We start from the raw sequence: 17,321 nt of genomic DNA, 5'->3' as shown, positions 1-17,321 counted from the left end.
AGGTTGTTGTAAGATTGCTAAAACAGTGCATGTCTTTGAAAAACACCATATAAATTAGGATTTACCAATATACATGTAACTCAAAAGAATCATCTAGTGATTTAAAAGGCACTTACACGTTTTGCCATTGCAGCAGAGTACAATATCATTCACCCAGTCTGTATGATGTTCCATAGATGCTATATAAGGGTCTTGCTGGAATAAAAAAAAAAACCATTGTGAGTCCTTGCTCCTGTTTCATGGGGCCATTTTTGCTGTGTTCAGAGCAATTCTTATTTCAAATTTAAAATACAAAAGAAGAGCAGCAATTAAACACTAAATCAAATCATGAACCATAACTTTGATCCCAAGATTACTAGATTAAGGAAAATAATTAATATGGTCTAGCATCACCACCAGATTTCAGTTACAGAAGTGGGAGGGGAGGGAGAAATCACTCAAATTTGACAAATTTGCTTTCAAACATTTCATTTTCTCTTGCTCAGGCATAGAAAAATAGCTTGTATGTTATTACTGTATCCCAGATTCTTAAACAAAAAACAAAATCATTCTGACAGGGTGGGGGTGGTCAGAGTAATTATTTTAACAGCATAATTGAGTTAGTGAATCTCACTCAGGATGCTCAAGAAAGAAGCCAGAATTTAGCTCTCAACAAACCACTCTAATTATTTTTAAAAGCTATGCGCTAAAACTCCAGGGAATGAGAACACCTTTTGGATTTGAAGGAAACTGCTCTTTTCAGTATTAGCCAGCATCACCTCCCCAAGTCCTCTGGTCTCTTCACTTTCTGGATGGGACTGGACTAACTCACTATTAGCCAGGTACCAGGAGCTTGGTAAGACCACAGCAGATGACAGGAAAATAAGGAGTGAGGCAATGGGTCACTCAACCAGTTTCAGAAATAGGACAGCAATAGTGGAAACTTGTCAATGTACCTGTACTTTGAGAATTTTAGTTGCAAGCCACTTTGGGAGCCAAAATTGGTTGAAAGGGGGTATATAAATACAGTGGTGCCTCGCAAGACGAAAAGAATCCGTTCTGTGATTCTCTTCATCTAGCGGTTTTTTCGTCTTGCGAAGCAAGCCCATTGATGGATTAGCGGATTAGCGCTATTAGCGGCTTTTAGCGGCTTATCGGATCAGCTGATAAGCGGCTTAGCAGCTTAGAAAAAGGGGGGGGGAACCCCCGCAGGAACTCGCAATACATTTTTGTCTTGCGAAGCAAGCCCATAGGAGATTCATTTTACGAAGCACCTCCAAAACGGAAAACTCTTTCGTCTAGCGAGTTTTCCGTCTTGCGAGGCATTCGTCTTGCGGGGCACCAGTGTACAAACAAGAGAATTTCGTTTTACACCAAATTAAGCAAATGTTATTGTGACTGTGCTTTCTTGTCTAAAAAAAATGAAGATGCTAATGTACGTGGTAAGAATGATTTGCAGTGTCTGAGTGGCTTTTAACGGTGTAAGATACTCTTGATTGGCTGCATTTAACATTCTAAGCCCATCTTTTAAAGCAAAGCTTCTGTGTTTGGTTTACCTTGTGCTGGTTGACGCTCCATATCCTGATGATGGAGTCTCGGCCTGCTGTAAAAAGTCTGTTTAGCGCTGGGTCCAGCTGCAGTGCATTCACCCCATTTCGATTGTACTTCTCCACCTCATCTCTAATTACATAGGAGACCTAAGATGTGTTGACAGAAATCCAATTAAATCATTAAGAAGCCTCAGATAGAAGTATTTTGTTTTGCCCACTCATTTTCAACACAACTTTCCATTAATTTAAAAAATCATCATCAGGAACACATCAACATCCAATGCACCGTACACAAACAACTAAGATATTAGAGAAACGGGAGACAGAGAGAGAGAGAGAGCGCCTTTGCCCCAAGTCCATTAAATAATGCTGGAAGAGGGAGGAAATATTATTCCTCATCTTTCTATTATTTATGGAAATGACATAATGGAGCAAGAAAAATGCATGTGCAGTTGACAACAGCGAACACATTATATTTACAGAGAGTTAGCAAATGTTGACTGGTTTTCCACTACTATATGATCACACTGCTCAGCTCTTCAGAGTGGGAGAACTGCATACACCAAGGGGGGTGGACTTAAAGCTTGTGGGATCTACCATGTCTTTTCATTAGAATCCAAGGTCCATTAATTTGATCCAGCTGCAAAACAGTGACCTAGCCAAGTGGACATAAGTAAAGAATTAAGGGCCACGATGAGTCCTGGAATTTGCAAGCAGTCCCAGAACTAAGCTCCCAAATCCTTTCACAAAAATATCCACACCTGGTTTCCTGTGAAGCTTTCTTTTTCAGCAATCTATCTTAGCAGTGGTTTTCAACCAGTGTGCCATGGCACTTGGATGATAGTCAGGGGTGCCAAGGGCACCACTGGCCTCTGTCCCTCTTTCCTGCCCTCCCTCCTCTGATGCCCTCTCTGCCTCCCAAAGGCTTGCAGAGCTGTTTGTTGCAGCAGTCCTGGCTACAAGCTCCTCAGGCGAATGGTGCCTCTGGGGCTGGTCAGGGGCTGCTTCCCAGATCCCTGTATGGCAGTGTAAGGAAGCACCTCTCTTTGGGGCGGAGGGAGGCAGTTCAGAGACCAAAGGTGGCAGCTGCAGCTGCCCAGAAGACTCCCAAAGAGAGAAGGCTGAGGAGAAATGCTGCAAGGGTGTTTGAAAAAGGGTGAGAGGCTGCCAGAATGTAGTTGGTCAAAGGAGCCATGGACTCAAAAAAGTTGAAAACCTTTGGCTTAGGGAGATTTTTTTCTGTTGTTGCTAGAGTTAGACAAACCAGTAGATGCTGATCTGCCTTATTGTCACCCTTGGCGTACAACAACAGTGATAATTAGACTAAGACACACCTTTAGAACAGCTTATAAAAAGCAGGTTGATAGTGGAATCTTATGCCCCTTTATTCAGAAGATTCACCCAGTTCAACAGTTCTTACATCCAACTTAAAGCATAGAGGATTACAACTCGGAAGGTTGTAATCCTTCAATGAACCTTCTTCACTGAAGGTATTTAAGCAGAGGTTGGATGGTCATCTGTCATGGATACTTTAGTTGAGATTCCTGCATTGCAAGAGGTTGCATTAGATGACACTTAGGGTCCCTTCCATCTTTGCAATTCTATGAGTCTGTGACAATTCCACTCACAAAATCTAGCTCATTGTTTTCCACAAGAAACTAAGCATTCATGTCAAGCCTACAACTTGAATGCTAAATGTACTACTTACAAATATTAGGAATAATCAACCCCCAAAATTGAGTCAAGAACACTAATTTCAGCCCAATGACAGAATGATTTCAAGCATCAAAAGATGCTTGTGTGTGTGTTTTCCCCTCTGGAAAACTATATGATTTACGACTTTCGTGCAGTAAAAACAGCTTACCTCTGCAGGAGTTAGATTTCAAAGGATGATTTGGCATTTTGCAAGCAGATGGTACTGATACATATAATGTGTCGTTCACACAAAGTTGTACACTAAGTTTTGCAATTCATATGCCTGAAGTATTCCATACCAGTATATAAAACAGATTACAGTGGTACCTCGGGTTAAGAACTTAATTCGTTCTGGAGGTCCGTTCTCAACCTGAAACTGTTCTTAACCTGAGGTACCACTTTACCTAATGGGGCCTCCCGCTGCCGCCGCCGCGCGATTTCTGTTCTCATCCTGAAGCAAAGTTTCTGGGTTAGCAGAGTCTGTAACCTGAAGCGTCTGTAACCCGAGGTACCACTGTATTGTTATCCAGGATTAAGAATTGCAAACTCTACTCCTTTCAGCTTTGAGAACAAGCAATAAAAAATATGCTATGCATCAGAATCTTGATGAGTGCCTCTCAGTTCAACTTTCATGGAAGCAAAGCCACACAGGGGGATGAGAACCAGGGGACAGAAGGGCTCACTAGCACAGTGATATTCTCAAATAGAAAACTGCATCTAGGTTCTAAGTTGCATAGGTCAACAAGCAGTATGGCTCATGAGCGTTTTTTGCTTGGGGCTCAGACAGGTAAGTGAACAATCCCCAACGAGAATATTATCTGTTACTAGAATCCATCTACCCAAATGTTGCCCAGAGCTGTATGCAAGGATCAAGAAGAACAGACATTTATGCACATTCATCAAGACTGTGTTAATTGAAATGTCTAACCACAGAAAGACAGACATTTGGCTGGGTTTTAACAACCAATTGTTAGCTAAGGCCTCCTAAAGCACGGTCTGGAGGCATACGAGGCAGCTACCTAGCCCAAGCAAAGATAGGGTGGATCTGATTGACACCTGGATGGAAGACCATGTAGGAATCCCATGAATGCTACTTTGAGTTCCATGACTGAAGAAAGGTGGGCTATACATTGGGGCCAGTCCACTAAAGCCTTTTCAGTTATCCAGTAGGCAGTTTAATTCAACAAATGATATTAATCCTAGTCCACGATTTGCAGTTAACCATTGTTGTTAAGAAGCCACACAGAAAATACCAATATTATAAAGGGCACTTCACCACCCACAAAGACAAAGGGACCCCTGACCATTAGGTCCAGTCGTGACCTACTCTGGGGTTGCAGCGCTCATCTCGCTTTATTGGCCAAGGGAGCCGGCGTACAGCTTCCAGGTCATGGGGCCAGCATGACTAAGCCGCTTCTGGAGAACCAGAGCAGGGCAAGGAAACGCCGGTTACCTTCCCGCCAGAGCGGTACCTATTTATCTACTTGCACTTTGTTTTTTTAAAAAAAATAATTTTTATTAACAGGCCAATCACATCACATTATCCAAATCACATTAGTTCCAAATTATACAGCCGAATTTTAAATTTTGTTGGGAGTACCCATACATCAAGCTTCGGACGAGTCCAAACATCACTTATATTGCTGCATTAATTAAACAGTTCTATCCAGTTGGTCCTTTATTACTTTCTTCATCTTCTTGTTGTTATCGTATATTCCTCTCTTTGCGATCTCTGATAATTTTCACAAGCAGATTGGAAACAGACATGCTCTGTGTGGGTTTTGTACTCTCCAAAGATCATATCGCCCAGGGACAGCCGCTGTTCCTCACTTCCATTAAAAAAAAAAATCTTCGATCTGTCCTTTACTTTTCTCAGACTTGCCCAGTATATCAGGAGGCTCTGTCAGGTCAAAATTACATTCCAGCAATCCTTCTCATTCCAATGGTCCTGATTCTCCTCCCCCTGTCCTTCTTTCTCCGGCAAGCCTGTCTTGGCGAGACGCCATTTTTTGACTGCGTCATAGAATTTTCCTCCGTTCTCATTGTTTACCAATCCTTTCTTTAGCTATATTCCATCCCACACAGTTCTTAACTTCCTGCTTGTGATTAGTAAAATGCAATGATCTTGTTTCTTTCTGGGATGAAGGGTTATTAATATCACATAGTACAAAGAAAAAAGGTTTTTTCCTCCACCCCCCCTTCATTCCAAACATACAGTCTCTTAATGGTGATTCATCAGAAGATTTACTTATCCGTCCGTCACTCCCGGTCACAGAGATCCATTAATCAGCAGTCTTATCTCTCGAGTGTTACTTGATGTATGTGCTTCAGCTTCATTCCAATCGTATGTTTCCAATTATAATTCCGAGCTGAAGCTAACCAGCACGCACTGATTGGAATCGGCGTCAGGAAGAGCTGACCGCATCGAGGGCTCATGCCAAGTGACCGGCACCCCCAGACCTCGGATCTGGGGGTGCATTGTGGACACCGCTGGCAAGGCAGCCCCCCCATCTCCTGGGGGGGGTAGGAAGACTGCATACTTCCCATAGCAGCCTCTTAATTACCTCGTATGGGTCAGAGAGATGTTATTGTCGGCCATCTTCCAATGCGCCACCTGGTGGCCCCCCTATCTACTTGCACTTAGACATGCTTTCGAACTGCTAGGTTGGCAGGAGCAGGGACTGAGCAACGGGAGCTCACCCCGTCGCAGGGATTTGAACCGCTGACCTTCTGATCGGCAAGTCCTAGGCTCTGTGGTTTAACCCACAGCGCCACCTGCTTCCCACAAGTACTGCTAATTCTGAAAGGAAACAGTTTGGGAATATAAGTAGCAGCAAGAATGACTATGCTATGCAACTGCAACTACAACACTGGTTCCACCGTGTGGGTGCAATGATAATCTCATTCAATTTGAGAGAGATTGAAGTCTCAACTCAATTGCCTATTCCCCCTCGAATGACTGGGAGATGCCTTCTTCATGGAAGGTCATGTGTACTGCAGCAGCGAAGGAAAACCTGCTCCCATCAGCCTATTTTCTACTGCACTTTGTTTGCTTCTATTTGTATTTTAAATTGTTGTTAACCACTCTGAGATAACTTATAATAATATGGATTGTTTAATTTCCCTCTCTCTTTGCCACCTAAAAATATGGGAGAAAGGGGGTGGCAGAAAGAGGAAAAAAATGAATGCCACAACCTCTATGAGCTCCACCCTGACCAGCATGCAGCCTTTGACAGATTAGTTACTTTTGAAGCAATATGGTATGGCACATGAAAGGCTCCTCACCCCTGCTCTCTAGGTTTACCTGTCTCAAAGCTGAGAAACTTCAAAACAAAAAGGATCATGGGGCATTAGGCAGGTCTTCATAAGCATCTGTTTGCTTTGATCACAACATTTGGAGTAGTTGAAGATATGTGCCCTTTTGGTCTATATGCTACCATTATTTAATTCCTATTTTATTACTACATTTATTTTCCACCTTTCCTCCAAGGAGCTCAAGGTGACGTAGATGCTCCCCCCCCCCGCCCCAATTCTATTTTCACAATATCCTTGTGACAGGTTAGGCTGAGAGAGGGTGACCCAGGCAGCTTTATGGCCAAGCAGGGATTTGAACCTTGTCTTCCAGGTCCTAGTCCAACACTCTAACCACTACACCATATGGGCTCTTATTGAAGGAAATGCAAATGATCTAAATCAGGGGTCTGCAACCCGCGGCTCCGGAGCCGCATGTGGCTCTTTTACACCTTTGCCGCGGCTCCAGGGCGGATACTAGCGAGGGGAGGAGGCGCATTGTGCGCCCCGACACTCCCCACTGTGGCGGGCGCTGTACTGGCTGTGACATCGCATGGGGGCGGTGCGTGCGTTAGTCACGCACCGTCCCGACATCACCTTCCCGCCCGCTGTCAGATCGCGGCTCCGGAGATATATTTGTTTTAAATGTCGCAATGGTTTTGCGGCTCCCAGTTGTTGTTTTTCTTCGAAAACGGGTCCAAGTGGCTCTTTTTGTCTTAAAGGTTGCAGACCCCTGATCTAAATCTTAACCATTTCGCGCAATTTCCAAAATCTAAAATTTGCTGATGGATTTAGCAATTATGTTTTATAGTTACAATTACTACTATAATGGTGTATTCCATAATAGGGAAAGAAGCCATTAAGCCCCATTTACTTCAGCGTAAGTGTCTGAGAGTTGTAGCAAATTGCTGCTGCTGAGAATATGCATCAGTAATGTGCAATTTTCTTATTACTGAGACCTTACGTCACCTGCTCATTTAAGGATTATGAGAAAGATATTTTGAATAAATTCCTGTATTATCTAAAGCTTTGATTAGTAATCAGGTCTGCCAGAGTGCTACAAAAAACGGCTACAGTAAGACCAAAGTCTCCAAATGCCACACTACTACTTCAATTTCTCTAGCATGTGTAGATGGTTCTGGAGAGAGGCAAGAATTTATCTCATTTGTGCTGTGGTATAGACAAGGAAGGAAACCGTAGGAATATCTCCTGCAATTTCTCATAGGAATGCAAACTTTGACAACAAAATGCAAGAAGAAAAGAAATTTTAAAGAATTTCACTATGTTGTTTAAAAATATTAATAAAAAATATGTTAAGTACTTCAAAAGCAGAATACAGTCCAAAGTGTGTCCACAGCTAGTTAAAGACAACAAAGCAGCTAAAGATCTGCTAAAGTAGAAGGAGGAGATTGCAGAGAAGCCAAATGATTTGCATCTGTATTCACAGGTGAATATATAGGGCAGATACCTATGCCTGATTTGACATTCTTAGAGAGTTTAAAGAACTGGGATGAATTGAAGTGACAATTATTAAACTCTAGGCTTGAATTGAAGTGACAATTATTAAACTCTAGGCTTTATCAACAAATAAAAAAGTAAGATATCATTGAGTTCATCTGAGAGTTCTTAAAGAGCTGAAATGTAAAACTGCTGATCTTTTAACAAAAATATGCAGCCTGTCCCTAAGATGGCTTCAGTGCCTGATCACTGGAGAATGGCTAACATAACTACTTTTAAAGCTGTTTTTATATATGCTGTAGGCCGCCCAGAGTGGCTGGGGCAACCCAGCCAGATGGGCGGAGTAGTAATATTTTTTATTATTATTATTATTATTATTATTATTATTATTATTATTATTAACCACACTTAGCATGGTATGTACAATTCAGGAGCTGAACTTATAGAGGTAGAAACAATGCAGAAAAGGGCAACCAAAATGCTGCAGCAACTCCATTATAATTAATGAATGTACTACTTATATGCCAAAATGGCTTTGAAGTGGTTTACAACCATCAAATCAATGCATTATTAAAATAGACAGTGCTATTAAAACACCCTTAATTAAAATAAATAATAAAACATTTAGAAACATAATTAAAACATTTAAAAAACAGTTAAAACAATAAATTCACAATTAAATTCAGGGAAATGCTTGGCTAAGCAGGTGCGTTTTCAGGAGCTGGTGGAATGTCAACATTGATGGTGCCTCTTGTAGTTCAGCAGTGTGGGCATTCCACAAACACAATTGCTACCAGTGAAAAAGCCCATCTTTATGTTACCACCAGCCAATGATAATCAGGCCATGGCAAAACTAACTGGGCTCCATTAGATGATCTCCTTATGTGCAACCTCTCATGACTCAGGTTTAATGGAAAAGCAGAGCTGACATCAGTATACTGATGACACTGTGATCCAAACCTCCTGGTGACTGCTCCCAATGGCTTTATATGGATGTTAAAAAGCTTTGGGGGCAGGGGAGAAGTTACAATGCTGGGGCGAGTTTTGGATTTAGAAAAAAAGATAAGAGGTTTATAAATAATTCATTCTTCCGTTCCTGTCATAACACTAGAACCAGGATGGCTCAGGACCACAATACCTCAAGGACCGCCTCTTCCCATATGAACCTACCCGGTCCCTGAGATCATCTTCTGAGGGCCTCCTTCATGTGCCTCCTCCTCAAGAGGTCCGGAGGGTAGCAACACGAGAACGGGCCTTCTCTGCAGTGGCTCCCCATCTATGGAATGCTCCCCCCTGGGAAGTTCGCCTGGCACCTTCATTATATGCCTTTAGGCGCCAGGCAAAAATGTTCCTTTTTAACCAGGCCTTTGGTTGATCTGATTTACATCCTATGCCCATTTTAAATGTGTGGGGTTTGGGGGGGGGGTATTGGGTTATTGCTTTTGGTTACATTTTATATGTTGTGGTCTTGTGAACCGCCTTGAGAGATCTGGGTATAGGGCGGTGTATAAGTGAATGAATAATAATAATAACAGAAGCAGAGGTCATCCCATAAAGCTGAATGGTGAGAGATTAAGGATGGGCAAAGGGAAGTACTTCTTGATATAACACATAGTCATACTATGGAATTTGCTGCTACAATATGTGGTGATGGAAATTAACTTGGACTGCTTTAAAAGGCAAGAGGCAAAGGGACACGTATATCAAGGCATTTCAGTTTCTAAAAAACTCACTGTCATATAGGCAACTGGATTCCATATTGTGATGTCACTGTGTTGTTGGAAAGATGATGGATAACTGAGCCAGTCATGGCCAACTGTTATCAGCTATTGTGCTGCATGGCAGTAAGGATTTGAACCCAGTTCTCCCTGATCCTAGCCTAGCCCATTACCATTACACCACACAGGTCTGCTACATAAACTTTTCAATAAACTGAGCCATAATGAGGAAATAATTGATAGATATGAACAGAGATAAGTTGAGGGTGCCTGTGGAGAACCCCCCCCAAAAAAAAACCCTCAAATTGTTAGTTTAGATATGGGATACATTATCGTCACAGAAACATTGTTAAAATACCTTTTAACCCCCTTGTGGGGCTTAAAAATCTATTCACACTAAAATTTTATTTTTCCTCTATTCCAAACTCCTAGAATAAAAAGCAACTCAGAAGAGTGGAAAGATAAACCATGGAAACTGATCATTACCAGCAATTTTTATGTACATAACCACATTCTTGAGCCTCTTTGTGAAGAACATTCAGAATTCAACAAGCAGAGTTCCCCTTACATGACAAGTCTAGCCAGAGTGGATCAACAAGGCCCACAGCCTACATTAGCCAGTCTGTTTCCAACAACTACAGAAGTGTCTAGAACCTAGACTATTATCCCCAACACATATACTTAGAAAGCTGCCTAGTAAGAATCACATTATTTGTCCATTTAACTTGGTATTGTCCAAACTGATTGGATTTCAGACAGGAGTCTTCCCCAGTCCCACCTGGATATGGTGAGAACTGAACACAGAATCTCTTGCATGCACACCAGATGCTCTACCACTACTGAGTGACAGTCTTTTACCCAAGCTACAACTGAAGCTACATTTCCCCTCTGTGCAGATTTTAATTGTAAGTCATCTCTGAGGAACCAATCTTGGCCAAAAAGTACAGTGAGCACAGACACACACATAAACACTACCCAAAAGGAGATACAGTAGTAGACATTAGTGGTAGAATTCCAAACTGTAGCCTCAAACTGCCAGCAGTAAGGATCACACTTTTTCAATGCTCTCACAATTAAAGCACTACCTTCATGTAATGTTTAACTAACATTTAACTTTCACCTCTACTCCAAGGAGCCCTGGGACATGTACATGGTTCTACTCAGCCCCACTTTATGTCACAACAACCCTGTGAGGCAGGTTCGACAGAGACACAGTGACTGACCCAAAGCCACCCAGTGACTTCTATGTCCAAGTAAGGATCTGACCTTGGATCGTCCCAGCACTAGCTACTACACCCACACGGGCCCTAAACCTATTCGCTACGGTGAGTGGAGAAGATGTTTGGACTTTGATGTTTTTAACACCGGGGCCGCAGCTGGCGGAAACCGCGCGCTGAAATACTAACACCCACAGGCAGAGTCCTGGAGCGGTAAAGGCCAAAAGCATCACAATCTCGTTATTTCCGACGCGCGGGACAAGACGATGACCACTTCGCAAAGGGAGTCCCTAAGCAGTTTATTCCGTTCTCTCTCGCCGTTAAAGCGTCAGCAGCTGAGGACGGGGAAGAGAAAGCCAGGGTCTTGCGGCAATTTCTCTAGCTCCCAGAATATCTTTCCCAAGCTGAGGCCGCTCCGCCCTTCATCCCTCCCCCACCCGGCTTCTTCCCGCGCTTCCTCCAACCCGTCCCCTTCCTCATCCCGGCCCCCGCCTTTATCGCCGTTTCTCCGGGCCTTTCTCCCTCCAGCGAGGCCGCGGGGCCCCCGCGCTCTCCTCCTCCGCCCTTCGGCCAAGCCTCCCCCTCCAACCGGCACCGCTTCACTCCCTTCACCTGCACTTTTCGCCGCCCCGCCGTGTTCTGTCGGTGATGAGCCGCCATCTTGCATGTTGACACTCTGTCGTCACGTCCGAGCAGGGGGTGGACAGGGAAAGGAGAGGCTGGAGGCGCTCCGGAAGTCCCGCCTCAGGAGGCTCCTGCTGCTACTACTGCTGCAGCCGCACCCCTTTCAAATCTCGGGCAGCGGGGCGAGTCACAGGAGTGGAAGGGACGGAGGACGTTAGTGGAAGGGGCGTGGCTTGCGCGGTTGCCATGGCGGCCGTTATTGTGAGGGATGTCGGCGAACCGGGCGAGGAAGGAGGGGTACTTGGTCTCGCGAGATTTGCGGGGGCTGGTCTAATCAGTAGGGAGAGAAGGTGACAGTTGGAAACGTTGCTCGCGCTGCTCCTTCTCTGCCCCACCCCCACCGAGATGATAAAAGGGCGCGAGGTTCGGCTGTGTGGTACCTCAGTCAGAGCTCGGCTTTCCCGGGCTTTCTCATGTTTGCCCATATCACATTCCTTTCCACGTTGCCCACACGTTATGGTTATTCACCTGTACGTTGCTGGGTGCATTGATTCACCTCAGAACCAGCAGGGCGCTGCACGCTTATGTATTTATTTTGGTGTATTCATCGCCCAGCCCCATGCCTCAGGGTGGGCAATACAAGCGCCCCTAACAATAAAGTTAAATTGAACTTATCGAAGTTCCCTCACCTTTTCATTAGTTGAGTACCCAAAGGTCAGCACAAAGACATCATAAAATAACCCCCCAAGATTATTGCCCTTTGCTGACTATTATCAATATTGCAGCAATTATTAAGTCACTTTTTAGAGTGAAAAGGCTGTGTACACATTACTGATTAGAAACACAGCGTGTTCTTTTTCCTCAGATTAGATTGAAGCTGGTTTGGAGAAGAATGCACTGAAACAGTAGTTCAAAGAAACCACAGGATAGATACAGAATATGGCTAATTGTACACTGCTTCGCAAACCAGCCATGAAAGTGTTCTGGATCCATTTTGCCGACAGTTTAAAATTGGGGCGTGGGGGTAGAAGAACCATGACAATGCAAAATATATAAAATGATCATCCAGCAGCACTTTGAGAAGGACCAAGTTGTTCCCACCACACTAAATGATGAGCAACACCATAAGAGGCAACGTTAATTAACCAAAAGCCAAAGCAAAAATAGCAGCACTTTAAGAAGGACCAAGTCGTTCCCACCACACTAAATGATGAGCAACACCATAAGAGGCAACGTTAATTAACCAAAGGCCAAAGCCTGGCGTCCAAAAACTGACAAATATGGAGCCAGGCATGTCTTCCTGGAAAGAGCATTCAACAAGTGGGGCAGCCACAGAAAATGCCACCTTCCATACATCCCTCAGGTGGGGCATGCAGAGAAGGGCCTCTGATGAAAACTGCAGGGTCAGGGTTTGTTCATGGGGTGGGAGAGGCAGTCCTTGAAATATTGTGGTCCTGTGTATGGTGTATCAAGAAGCAGTATGGTGTATCAAGAGGGAGGCAGTCTTGTGGCATCTTAAAGACTAAGGGGTTGCCAACATAATGCCCACAAGGTCCCCTTCCTTCAACAAAGTGCAGCTTATCAGAAGCACTGCGTTGTAGCCAAGACAATTGGTTGCAAGCTTGGTTGTCGGATACCCACAATGGTTTCTCCAATCTGCAAGTGGGCTCCAGAAGATTGCCCACCCTCAGTTACTTGTGGTATAACCTTTCACGAACCTTCCAGATGCAAAGTTGAGGTATTATAAAAGTTAAGGTATTATAATAGGGTGGCTGGGTGGGATTGCAAGAGAGAAATGTAATATGCAAAGTGCAGAGTGATCATTACATTAGTATCAGTGGCCATTCACAAAACAGTTGTTACTGACAACACAGACATTCTGGTATTAGTAAGCTAATTGACACATTCAAAGAATTCAAAGTAAAATATCTTTATGCTGATTCAAGCAATTGGAGGTAGAATTGGACCACTTGGTGAACTGTAATAATCAGTTTCACACTGCATGCACTCTTTGAGGTTTCTTTGGGAATGGTCACTCACTCCTAGTGTCCAGGGAGAATGAAATGCAATTTCTGATATTTGTGTAAAGGACTCTCCTGTTTTTGCCATGCAGAATGCGGAAAGGCATTACTAGGTGATTATGGCATATTTCACAATGGAAGAGGAGCAGCAGGATAAATCCCTGATTTGGATGACACCATTAGGTCTCTACAGCCACAGCACGCACTGCAACCTTCTAACAGTTTGACTTCATCCCCAAAGGCGTACTCCTCCATTGTCTCCCAAGACAGATGGATGTCAACAATTAGATCCTGTAACAGTGTTGCCAAGAGATAGGCCGGACACAGCTTAGTAGAAGGAGGTTTTGCATACAATGAATTGCTAATGGCCTCTTGCACCCTACCTCACCCCATTTAATCCTGCATAGAGACCACAAAAAGGGCTTATCTACTGATTTTAAGGCATCTGCTGATCTTAAGGCATGGGCAAGAAGGCATAGTTGCACCTTGCTCACTAGAAAGAGAGTTACCCAAGCAAATTACACTTCTGCTGTGGCACAAAAATAGGTTAATCATTAACACCATTTTTTGGTAATCATTGTTTATAATACCCCATAGTTAGTTTTTTTGAATAGTCATATTTGCATTTCTGTAGCATGGCTGTGATTAATTTGATGTTTAGAACATAAGCCATGGTCTGAATGGGCACAAAGAGATGGCAAGGATTATTGTGTTGTGCAAATTTCCCCATTTATTAAGTGCATGCTTGTCCATTTAAAAGACCAAAGAATACTTTAATGCTTATTTGCCTTAAAATACAGCCCTAATGTGTACTTGTCTTAAAAGCTGTTCGCATCCTGTTATTCTCTAAACAGGCATTTAAAATATACACCATCTTGCATCTTTGTATGGTACAGTGGAAGGAAACAGGAACCACTTTTTATGCTGAAACATAAGTATGTTTTTATGAAACATACTTTATCAACTAAAGTGTAGATAAGAGTCAGAGTATATCATCAGCTTATCCGGGAAATCTTTATTACTAACTTCTGTGGCCGTAAATGCCAGCAAACATTTGTGAGCATTGTGGGGGGAAACAACAGCTGTGTGTGAAAAGCTGTGTTCTCTATTCCCGACATGTTTAGAAACAAACTCTCAAGGAATGTGGTATTTACCATTTCTGTGTGTATAGTTTTTTTATTAATATGTTGAAGTCAAATTAGTAGACAAGATTATGACTAAAATAATAACATGCAACAGTGTAAACTTTTAAATCACCATCATATATGTGTGTGTGTGTGTGTGTGTGTGTGTTCTCTTTTCCCCATCTAGGTTCTATGCCAGCCTTCCTCAACCTCGGCCCTCCAGATGTTTTGGCCTACAACTCCCATGATCCCTAGCTAGCAGGACCAGTGGTCAGGGATGATGGGAACTGTAGTCTCAAAACATCTGGAGGGCCGAGGTTGAGGAAGCCTGTTCTAGGCCATGGAAAACCAAGCAGACAATTTAGTTGGGTCTTTTGCCTGCTTGTGGGAGAAAAGGACAAATCAAGGGGATTGTTCTAAGAGAGTCTTTCAAGTACACCAAACCCTACCCACTTTCTGTTGTTTTTTCTTTTATATTTACCCCATGGTACTTACTTCTGAGTAGCTAATATTTCACTGCATTAGCAACAAATAGCAAAGTACAGTGGTACCTCAGGTTAAGTACTTAATTCGTTCCAGAGGTCCGTACTTAACCTGAAACTGTTCTTAACCTGAAGCACCACTTTAGCTAATGGGGCCTCCTGCTGCTGCCGCGCCGCCAGAGTACGATTTCTGTTCTCATCCTGAAGCAAAGTTCTTAACTCGAGGTCTATTTCTGGGTTAGCGGAGTCTGTAACCTGAAGCGTATGTAACCTGAAGCATATGTAACCTGAGGTACCACTGTATCAGGGAATGATAGTCTGCTAAGAACAAAAATAAAATAACAAAGTATAAACAGAACCTAGCCTGTAATTTTATTTTGGTTTTCAAAGACATTATGTTGGGCTACTGTGTTTGCTGAATGACCAGAAAAAGTGTTCTAGCTTGCCCCTTTCCCTAGCAGGGGTTTATACACAAAATCAGCAGGTCCATATTTTAATGTTATGGAGCTAATAACAACTGAATAGCACAGCAACTGAGTCCTATTCAAGGGCTGGAGACTATTCAATAAGACATGAGTTGGGTGATTCAATATCCATATAACAAATGATGTGTTTATTTTTTGGTAATTTTCTTAACAATTATATATATTGCAACCTTGCATTCTAATCAATGGTCTCAGTGGAATTTACATTTTGGTATGTGTGTATAGGATTGTGCAATTAGTCTATATAGTGCTGTTAACTGACAGTTTAATTGCAGTGTACCAAGCCCAATGTAAGAAAGGCTCTATAGACACTTATGGGTATCTCCTGCCATGCATTCAGAACCGCACTTACAAATGAAGAAAGGTTCTGCTCAGCTCTTTAAATCTCATCCTGCTACCTTCCTTCTATAGCATACAGATTAATCCCTATGTACATCAAAGAGATCTTTTAAAGCAAGAAAAGAAATATTCTATTAATATCAAAGTAGTTGGAATGCCACTGAAAATTAATGTTACGTAATAGAAAATATTGGCTCACTAAGTACATATTTAAGAGACTGCAAGACAGATTGTTACCTAATTGCTCTTTTCCCTTGGTTCTGGCGAGCAAAACCTTTTTGTGTCATTAGCTTCACAGTGTTTCAACAGATGAAATAACTTGTGCCTTTTAGAAGTTGATAATGTAGAATTACTACCATCTCCATTTACTTCCTCATATTATTTTGTTTCCTGTATAATCTCTTGGGATCCAATTTATTTATCTCAAGCCAGAAAGCATGCTCCTCCTCCTTGACATTCCCATTCCATCACAAGTCTGTACAAATTACAGTTTCAGCTTAAGAGAAAGCAAGGAAGAAATTTCTAAAGAATAATGTGGAATCTGACAAAGTAAGGTGAACTGTTTGCTATTTTGGAAAAAGATCAGCTTGGGGGAAAGTCTGCTGTATTCTAATGAAATTGATGCTGTTGCACAGAAAAATGTAAGTAATCTTGTTGGCAACGAGAATGAACTGGAAAATGTGAGAAAATTACAGGAAACTGTTGAAAATGTCTTCTTTTTATTTCATAAAAGTATGGTTATTTGTATCTGATAGGAATGCTGCTATTATTATTTTTTAAAAAGTTCTTGCTTATGAAGAATTATGTAGAATTCTGAGAAGGCAGTGTGAAGTTACTGATTCAATGTATGCCTTACAGGCATGGCACATAAATTTTGTGGTCAGGAATAAAACACCTGGGAAACATTCAATTGACCGTTCTGGTTGCATTGTTTGTGAAGCGTTTAGAGTTGTACTAAATTGTACAGATTTACTAGATTCTTATAGTAAGAAAGAGATGTGTTATTACTGTCCACCTGCTCTTGAGCACATATCCTTTTCCACCCCACCCCTATAGCTGGCAAAACACCCTGGCTTTCTTATGTTCAGCTGTAAACTCTAGGATTAAAGCTGAATCAGTTGTATTGGTGGAGTACCAATGCATCTCTCTGCAAGCTATCTTTTTCAAATTCATTGCAAAAACATTTATTCTTGGTTTTTACTCGAAATTCTTTTATGTTTTGGGACTCAGCTTTTTGTTTAGAAGCCTCTCTAAGAATCGGTGGCTGAAGCACATCCGTTCTGTTGTCTTTTTTAATGCACTTACTCTGAAGTATATTATTCTGTCCCCTATTTCTGA

At 42.4% G+C, this 17,321-nt stretch overlaps 1 protein-coding gene across 1 annotated transcript; it reads right to left on the bottom strand.

Moving 5' to 3' along the window:
• Positions 1 to 116: 116 nt before the first annotated feature.
• On the bottom strand, positions 117 to 11,800 carry LOC310698977 (WD repeat-containing protein 48-like; the record flags this gene model as incomplete). The annotated part of the gene is made up of 3 exons (XM_083520548.1): positions 11,521 to 11,800; positions 1,536 to 1,676; positions 117 to 195 (listed from the first exon to the last, which is right to left on the bottom strand). Coding segments are annotated over exons 1-3 (268 nt in total), but the record flags the coding sequence as incomplete, so codon positions are not given.
• Positions 11,801 to 17,321: the final 5,521 nt, after the last annotated feature.

The sequence above is a fragment of the Podarcis liolepis genome, assembly GCF_965112155.1.
Source record: "Podarcis liolepis genome assembly, contig: HAP1_SCAFFOLD_305, whole genome shotgun sequence".
Taxonomy (NCBI): Eukaryota; Metazoa; Chordata; class Lepidosauria; order Squamata; family Lacertidae; genus Podarcis; species Podarcis liolepis.
The sequence above is the reverse complement of the archived record's forward strand: the minus strand, read 5'-3'. Positions and strand labels throughout refer to the sequence as shown.